Source organism: Fukomys damarensis, unplaced genomic scaffold, assembly GCF_012274545.1.
Source record: "Fukomys damarensis isolate Sample0158 unplaced genomic scaffold, DMR_v1.0_HiC HiC_scaffold_3, whole genome shotgun sequence".
Classification (NCBI taxonomy): Eukaryota; Metazoa; Chordata; class Mammalia; order Rodentia; family Bathyergidae; genus Fukomys; species Fukomys damarensis.
In genome coordinates, this window is record NW_022900915.1 from 36,355,492 (window position 1) to 36,364,419 (window position 8,928).

Genomic DNA, 8,928 nt, shown 5'->3' on the forward strand with positions numbered 1-8,928 from the left:
TCCCAGCTTTTCCGGGGAGAAATGCGAGCGGCGCCCCGGTGCTTAGCAGTTTCCGCGTCCGGAAGCGGGGCTCAGAAACCCGAGTTCGAAGGCTCACCCTTAGGGTTCCTTACCCTACAGACCTCAGTCCTGGGAAGCCCCAGGGTGAGCCAGTGTTTTCCAGGTTCCCTGCCCTTGACTCACTGGTTTAAATATCTGCATTCCCAAAGAAGTCCAGTTTAGCCTTCATCTGAAAAGATTTTTCAATGTGTTGCCCCAGGTTCACCACACCGATGATGACATTTATGGTGGGGAGCTGACACAGGACACAGCACGTCTTAGTCTTTTTTTTTTTTTTTTGCCATACCGGGATCAAACTCAGGACCTTGCATTTGCAAAAGCACCACAGCACCACGGAGCTAAATCCTGGTCCCTGTCCCTTTGCTTTTAGAGGCTCTTTCAATTCCTACTTTCTTCAGAGTTAACTGCATGTACCAGCGACATTTCAAAATAGAATCGATCAACACCAACAGGATTTCATTCTTTTATTTGCTTGCTGTTAAGTGCTTGACTCCTAAATTACCCCTGCAGCCCTGATTTGCTCTTCAGAGAAGACTCACAGCAGGTGTGGTGGCTCACACTTGTGTTCTCAGCACTCAGGAGGCTGAGGCAGGAGGGTCGGGAGAGTTCAAGGCCAGCCTGGGTTACCTAGTGAGACCCTGTCTCAAAAAGCCAAAAAATAAGGGCTGGGGTTTTACTGGTGGCAAGTGCAAGGTCCCGAGTTTGATTCCCAGGACCGGAAAGAAAAGAGGAAAACGAGGCTCATGATGAAAACCCATTCTATGATTTATATACTGTAGTTTTCTTTAGTAGTTGAGTCCATAATTGGTCATATTTATTTTTACAAGTTCCTTTGTTTCCTATCCAGGAAAGTAATTTCCACCATAGGATTTCCAAGCTCCCAGCAGGCATAGTCTATGAGTCTGAATTTCAAAGAAAACTGTATATCATGTAAATAAAATGAGTCTTTATTGAATTGAATTTGTAATGGAGAAGTTTGTACTTGGTAACTCGAAGGTGTGAAGTGGCCTGTGCCTGTCTCCTATCAAAATAACTCACTGTACTATGATGTCTAAAAGTCTTTCCAGAAGATACCTAGAAGAGAAACAGAAATCCAAATGGAATGTCTAGCTTTCTCTCTTTTTGGAGGAATCTCCATACAGATTTCCATAGAGGTTTCACTTTTATAGCAGCATGATTCGTAATAGCTAAATCTTTTTTTGTTTGTTTGTTTTTGAGATAGGGTCTCACTATGTGGTTGAGACTGACCTGGAACTCACTGTGTAGCCCAGGCTGGTCTCGAACTCGCAGTGATCCTCCTTCAGCCTCCCGAGTGCTGGGATTACAGGCGTGCGCCACCACGCCCGGCTAATAATAGCTAAATCTTGGAAATGGCCTACCTGTCCACCGACGGATGGAGACAGAAAACAGGGTATTTAGCCACCATGGAATACTACTGTGCCACAAAGGAGGAACTTACGGCATCCGTAGGAAAACAGACGCACCTTGAGACCCTATGTTCAGTGGAATAAATCAGACACAGTACTTCATGGCTTCTCTTATATGAGAAACCCAGAGTATAAATAAAGAGCAAAGGAAAAGATAGAAGCTAGGAAAACAAAGATGGAAAATAGGAAGTGGGTGCATACAGCTTTCTCAAATGGGAAGGGGCCCGAGAGATGGCAGAAGGGGAGGCAGGGGAGGAAACCCTCTAACAGACTAACGACTCTTTATAACTCTGCTCAGTGTTTCCTTATTTCTACGTTTTGAGACAGAGTCTTGCTATGTAGTTCAGGCTGGCCTTGAACTCCAGGCGATCCTCCTGCCTCAGCCTCCTGTGTGCTGGGATCCATGCCACCACACCCAGTTTAAATTCTGCTTAATAGGATAAAAACAGAAAGGGGGCGATTCAAAAGCGCCCCCTATGGCCCCTGGTCTTAGTCTGGGTGCTAACCCACACCATGGCACCTGAATTTGTAGTTTGGGGGTGGAATGGTCACCTGCTCAACCCTCCCCTGGGGCCAGGCGGGGAGGGCTGCCTTCACTTGGGTGAAGCAGCACAGCATCAGCAGGCGTGGTGGCCACACACCTGTGATCCCAGCACTCGGGAGGCTGAGGCAGGAGGATCGCTGTGAGTTTGAAGCCAGCCTGGCCTACACGGTGAGTTCAAGGGGACCTGAACTGCAGTGAGACCTTGCCTTAAAAAAACAAAATCAAAAAGTGTCTTCCCTCCATCGGTGTCACTGGACAGCCGCGAGCGAGTGTACGGGTCCTGCGTGTAAACAGCCAGTGTCGGGAGCTTGCTGGGCTCCCCAGGGAGACAAGCACACTCCGCTGTGCTGGATCAGGACTCTCTCATGGGAGAGAAAATCAGCTCCTCGAGTTTACTTGCTCAAAAGGCCCACGGCAGAGATGTCACTTCCTACCTTCCCAGTGCTCATTTTCCCAGGTTTCAGCCCCAGCCGGAAGTCCCTTGGTGGCCGTGTGGCTGAGGTCACAGAGAGAGCGCTGGGGACTGCAGACAGTGTCCCTGGTCACCTCCTTGGCCTGGCAGCGGCCACAGCACTGGGCGCATTGTGTGTCACAAGAGGCAGGAAAGAGCGGTGACCTTGCTTCTCTGTAGGGGCCAAGTGGCCAGGGTGGTCTTGAACTCACAGAGATCCTCCTGCCTCAGTCTCCTGAGTGCTGGGATTATGCCCATGGGCTGACAGGCTTGGCCATAATTGTATGGCTTTTCAGGAATTAAATTTCATCTTCTAGCGGAGTGAAGTCTTGGACCCAGACCTCTTGCATCACGAGAGCAGACACGGGTGAGGTGCTCGACCCCAGCTAGGCAGGCTTTGCTTTTTTGCCCAACACAGATCGTTCATTTTAAATGATGAGCCCGGATCACAGCAAACGCGTTCTATTGCTTTTATTATCACTTTCAGGAAACCAGGTTAGTCAAGTGGGGATGAGCTAGCACTGCGGGGGCTGGGCCGACCCACCGGACAGCGGTCCTCCGCCCCTGCCCACTTCCCCGGCGTCAGAGGTGCGTGTCGGCGATGGGGATCCGCCGCAGCTCCACGATCTGAGAGTCGCTCAGCGCGCCGCCCTCCTGGCTGCCCTGGCCGGACTCGGTGTCGCTCACGCTGAGGCCGGCGCCTGCAGGGAGGGGACAGCGACCGCAGAGCTTGAGGTCCCCAGGCCTGGCGGAGGGGCTGAGGGCAGAGACAGGAGGGAGCAAGGGGCATCCGGGAGACTTCGAGGGGACAGGGACGGGAGAAGGGGGAACCAGGAGGGGAGGTGTGTGCAGTCCCCACGGGCACCGACAACTGGAACAGTAAAAATAAAAAGGAAGGGCTATGTTCTGCCAAAACAGGGTTTTCCTATATTAGTACAAAAGTATACATTTACGATATTAATACTCAGCAACGATGGAACTGTATTTTAGATTGACTTGAGTAGCTTTTAAAAGTAGAAATCATTTTCGAAGCCGGGTGTGGTGGTGCACACCTATAATCCCAGCACTCGGAGGCTGAGTCAGGAGGATCTGGGTGAGTTTGAGACCAGCCTGGATTACACAGTAAGTTCCAGGGCAGTTTGAACTATACAGTGAGACCCTGTCTCATAAACAAACAAATAAACCACAAGAAATCATTTTCTAAAAACAGATTTAGCTGGGCGTGGTAGTGCATGCCTGTAATCCCAGAACTTGGGAGGCTGAGGCAGGAGGATCGCTGTGGGTTTGAGGCCAGGCTGGGCTGCATAAAGAGATCTGATCCAAACAAGAGGAAGAGTAACAAAGAGGCGGGCAGAGGAGCCGGAGGCCTCAGGGCCGGAGCTGCCCCTTGGGAGAAGCAGGGAGTAGAGGCCTCCGCAGCAGCGTCCCTTCCAGGGCTCTCACTGGCTTTGCAGAAAGTATGGGGATTTTCTGGACTTTTTGTTTGGTTTTTGAGATAAGGTCTTGCTACGTAGCCCAGGCTGGCCTCAAACTCACAGCCTCCCAAGTGCTGGGATCACAGGCCAGTGCCACCGCACCCAGATAAGTACTGTGATTTTTTTTTTTTTTTTTTTTTTTTTTTTATATCTTGAGCCAAAAATTTGAGAGGCGTCCAGCAACAGTGACAACAGCCGCTCTGCTGCCAAGGACCTGCCAGCCGTAATCCTGTCTTCTTCCCTGTGTCTTCAAGCAACCTGGTCAGAAGGGGTCACTGGTTCTGATCCGATGAGGGGTGCAGACCCGGCACCAATCCCCACGCAGGAGCTCACGGCCACTACTCTGAGCACCCGTGTGATTGTCGGGGCCAACGGTGACTTGTACTCATGTCATGCAATCGCTAAATTCAGCATTAAAATTGTACACAAGCTTTCTTTTCCCGAGGTATACATTTTTAGGCAGACTCTGTGTATCATGAACATTTAAAACTGTTTTCAAGTTAACAACTGAACCCACCGAAGAATTCATACCACGTAATGAACCTAAAGTCCACCGACCAGGCGCTTTCCACAGACGGCTCCCAAGCCTGAGGCAACACACAGCTAACCAGGGTCACCATCCTGGACGAATAAGGAAACTCAAAGTCCAGTCCTCGAAGGCCCCAGGATTGCGGTCTGGGCTCCCTGACTCCGTAACCTGGGTCAGTCAGCTTTCTGTCGCAGTGACAATACCCGAGACAGATGATTAGAAGGAGGAAAGGGTTATTCTGCCTCCCGGGTTCCCAAGTTTCAATCCAGGGTTGGCTGCTCCAAGGTAGAAACATCAGGGCCGGCGGGCGTGGTGAAAGAAAGAGCAACCAGGAAGCAGAGAGAGAGGGCTGGGGGGTCCAAGTCAGAGCCTTTCAGACCCAGTCCCTTCTCAGAAGCCAGGATGTAAACAAAGCGAACACCTCAGCCCCGGGTGGGCTTTGAATTCTGTTTCCCCGCTGAAGACTTCTGACTTACTGGGTTAATGTATTTCAGTATGGGCTCCTAACGTAAAATAGAGTAGGACAAAACTCTGCGGAGGACACCAAATGGAAATACAGTACCTATTTTAAGGGAAAGGCACATGACATAAAATTTCCAACAAGAGAAGATTCTGTTGATCTATTTTAAAAATGAATAGCAGAAGATATCAGGGCTGGTAAAGATGCGGAGACACTTTTAGCTTATCTTTAAAAAAAAAAAAAATGGAAGATGCTCAGTTGTTTTGAGACACTCCATTTTACAGTGAATTTTATATTAATATTTGATACTACTTACATTTACAGTGCAAAGCTTTAGATGCTTATTTAAATGTGTGCCAAGGGTTCCCTGGTTGTGAAAGAGCATTTAGAGGCCCAGGTCAAGCACTCTTGCAGGTTGTGCTGCTCTCAGAATGACCTGGGTTGGCCCAAGGAGCCTGCAAGCTCAGATGTGTAACGGGGCCAACCGAAGCCGGGGACTTGGGTCAGGGCATGTGGACAACCCGTGCTCCTGTCCACGGGGCAGCCTGGACTCTGCTCCGGGTGCCCACTGCGGTACAGATTTCGAGCGCTCTCTTGCTCGATTTCCCCAGAAATTCTGGATTTTTATGAGCTATCTTTACATTTTTAACATTGGGTCGAACACTTTAAAAGGTTGTCCGACTGTAGCCTGCGGCCAGCCCCAAGTCCTCCTGCATTACAGTGGCACGTGGACTGCTCTCTGACATGGCCATGCGGTGCAGCGTGCCTGGGGCAGCTCGGTTATATTACAGGAGCTTTTCTAAACGTACAGGGACCCATGTTTGACATTGTTATTTTGATCCTGGGAAGTATTTAGTGAATTCAGACAACCCTAAGGAATGCCCAGCTAAATCTATAAGTAAGCAAGTCATTCCACGCATTCCTGAGGCAAATGCATCTAATACTTGCTCCATATATAACCCAGGGATCTAATTGAATTATGCTTGAGAATTCCCTTCATGGTTTTGGTGTCACAGGACACTGCGTGCCGTGCTGGGGACACCATCTGCCCCCAGCACGAGCTGTCGTCCCAAAGTCTCCTGCTGCCCAGCGTTCTCAGTTGATCGCTCCCTCGCTCTGACCTTGCTGGGGTTTCTCTGGGACACTCAACTATTCACTGTTTCCTACCTAGATGTCCCCAAAGCCTCCTGGTGCTCAGAGGCGGGCTTTGGAATGTAGACTGAGCATCCAGGCTCACAGTGGACTGTAAGGAGGCTGGGTCTGATTGGAAGAGGTGGTCGTGGGGGCGTGGCTTAAGGGTTGCCTCCCTCCCTGGCTCCTGTCTGATTGGAAGAGGCGGCCATGGGGGTGGAGCCTAGGGAGGGTCAGCTCCCTCCTTGGCTCCTCCCAGCTCTCCCTGCTTCCTGGGCCGCCCTGCAGTGAGCCGCTCTGCTCCCCCAGGCCCCGCTGTAGCGCTGTTTTTTCCTGGAGCTGGCAGGTCACGGGCTGAAACGCGAGACGAAAGAAACCTCCCCTTTCAGATGCGGCTGTCGGAGGTTGTGTCACACAGCAACAAGCAAAATGAGGAAGACAAATCTTCAGCTTATCCTGCTGCCGTCCCGTGTTTCTTTCCCTCTCTTTTCTTCCGCTCCCAAACCTTCCTCACCTCTTTTCCTTCCCCTCCTCCCAGCCCAAACTACAGACACGATCTCCTCACCGACTCATTCAGGATGCTGCCTACAAGTCCCTCCCTGAGTTCTGCCCTGAATATTCAACCCACTGCTCCTATTTCTGTGGTAGACAGTGACTTTAGTCCAGAACCACCGGAACCAGTCGCCTGCTCCTCTGAAAGCCCCATGGCTCCCTGCACCCCACCCCCCCGCCTCGCTGCAATAGCTGAACAGCATTTTCATATCATGCAAAACAAGAGTAAAGTGTTCTGCTCACCCAGAATGACTCGCTCACTGCTTCTGATGGAGGGACGGCAGGTTCATTTAAATGGGTTTCTTTGCTCCAGGAAGTTTTTGGTTTTTTGACAAAGGGTCTGTGGACCCCAGGCTGGCCTTGAAGTTTCAGAGATCCTCCTGGCTCAGCCTACCCTGTGCTAGGATGATAGGCGAATGCCACCATGCCAGGTTCTAAGAAGTTTTAGTGTTGCTAAAACAACAATGTGCATTTTAAATCTCTGCAGTGGACCAAGTGTATATATGTGGTCACAGCAAGAGAAACCACCAACAGTGAAGAGACAACCCAGAGTGGGAAAAATTTTTTTTACCAGTTCTTCCAATAAAGGACTACTCTCTAGAATAATATAAAGAACTAAAAAAAAAGAGAGAGAGAGACCCTCAAGTTTAAACACCCAGTGCAAAACTGGGGATCTGAAATAAAAAGATACTTCTCAGATGAAGATTTAGAAATGGCAAGTAAATATATGAAAAAGTGTTCAACACCACTGGTCATTCATGAAATGGATATTTAAAAAGAAAAGCTGAGATTCCACCTCACTCCGGAAAGAATGGCTGCATCAAGACATCAACCATAAGAAATGCTGGTGGGGTTGTGAGGAGAAAGGAACCTGCCCCACGGTCGGTGGGAGTGCAGACTGGTGAGACCACTGTGGAAATCAGTGTGGAGGTTTCCCAAACATCTAAAACCAGAGGTGCTATTTGACTCAGCTACATCTCTCCTGGGCATCTTCCTGACGGGACTAAAAGTGCCCTCCCACAGATGCACACACACCCATGTTTGTGACGGCTGCATCAGCCACACGCCCGTCAGTTTCTGGGTGGATGGGGGAGATGGAGCACGACCCTGCTGTAAAGAAGGAGGAGCACAGGAAGTCAGAGCCACACGGAGGGACCTCGAGACCGTGCTCTTAGGCACGTTTAAGGCCGCACTGCTTCTCTGGTGTGAGAACCTGAAAGTGGAAAGAAGGACTGAGGTGTCTGATGGACGGAGGGAAAACGTCGAACTGGGATGGGGAAAAGGGAGGAGGGAGGGACTAGAAAAAGTGAAAGCAGAAGGGGAAAATGGAAACAGAGCTTTTGTACACAGGAAGGGGAGGGGACTTGAGGAGGGAAAGGGAGAGAATAAAATCCAGTTTATTAAAAACCCCAGATCTGCGTGACCAGGGATCCTTCCCTGGAGGCCGGGCTGTGACTGGCTGGGGGAAGCACACACTGGATCCTGACAGCGGAGCCCCGCAGTTACTCGAAGCTGCGCATCAGGGCTTTTGCCGCTGCCCGGTTCCCTGGCCCCTCGAAGCCAGCCACACACTGAAGCCTTCGGCTTTGGCTAACCCTACTGCTCCATCCATGCCCAGCCTATCAGAGGCGACACATTCCTTAAGAATGGACTGAGCCGGTGGGTGGGGCATGCCCGAAACTCCAGCACCTAGGAGGCTGAGGCAGGAGGATCACGTCCTGGGCTACATCGTGAGTTCAAGGCCAGCCTGAACTACATAGGGAGATGCCCTCTCAGAAACCCAGAAGGTCTCTTGGCAGGTGAGCTGCAAAACTCCCACCCACTGAACTTGCCTCCGTATCCCTTGCGTTCTAGCAAGATTCCTGGACAGAGAAATTCACATCTAGTCACAGCACGCCTTTGCGTTCTTCAAAGCACACTGAAAATTATTTTTAGGTTGTGTTCTATTTGGTGCCAAGAACACAGGCTCCTTGAGCCTGGCTGGGAGCATAACCGGGATGGGTGAGCTGAGGTTCTGCCGCTCGCGGAACGTACCGGTCTTCAGCGCGAAGATCAGGTCGTCGAACTCCCGGGACTCCTCGTCGGCGGCGATCAGCGAGCCCTGGCTGAAGCCTCCGGGGCAGGGGAAGGCGGTGCCCGCCTTCAGGTCAGGGCTGGCCGGGCTGGCCTGCTGGAAGGACGCGCGCTCCCAGTCGGGCGGCACCTTTGCGGGAGGCACAGAGCAGAAAGGGAGCAGGGTGTGGGCCGGGAGGGCTGCAACCTTCCTCAGGGCAGCACCAAGGCCGGAAAGGCCGCCGAG

The 8,928-nt window shown here is 51.2% G+C and overlaps 1 protein-coding gene across 1 annotated transcript in view; it reads right to left on the reverse strand.

Moving 5' to 3' along the window:
- Positions 1 to 2,857: 2,857 nt before the first annotated feature.
- Adgrv1 (adhesion G protein-coupled receptor V1) overlaps positions 2,858 to 8,928 on the reverse strand; it is a 405,831-nt gene continuing 399,760 nt past the window's right edge. Inside the window, exons 90-91 of the mRNA XM_033767703.1 lie at positions 8,664 to 8,741; positions 2,858 to 3,183 (exon numbers count right to left, since the gene is read on the reverse strand). Of these exons, the coding sequence (XP_033623594.1) occupies positions 3,065 to 3,183; positions 8,664 to 8,741 (197 nt within the window). The 3' untranslated portion in view covers positions 2,858 to 3,064. The remainder of the gene's footprint in view (positions 3,184 to 8,663; positions 8,742 to 8,928) is intronic.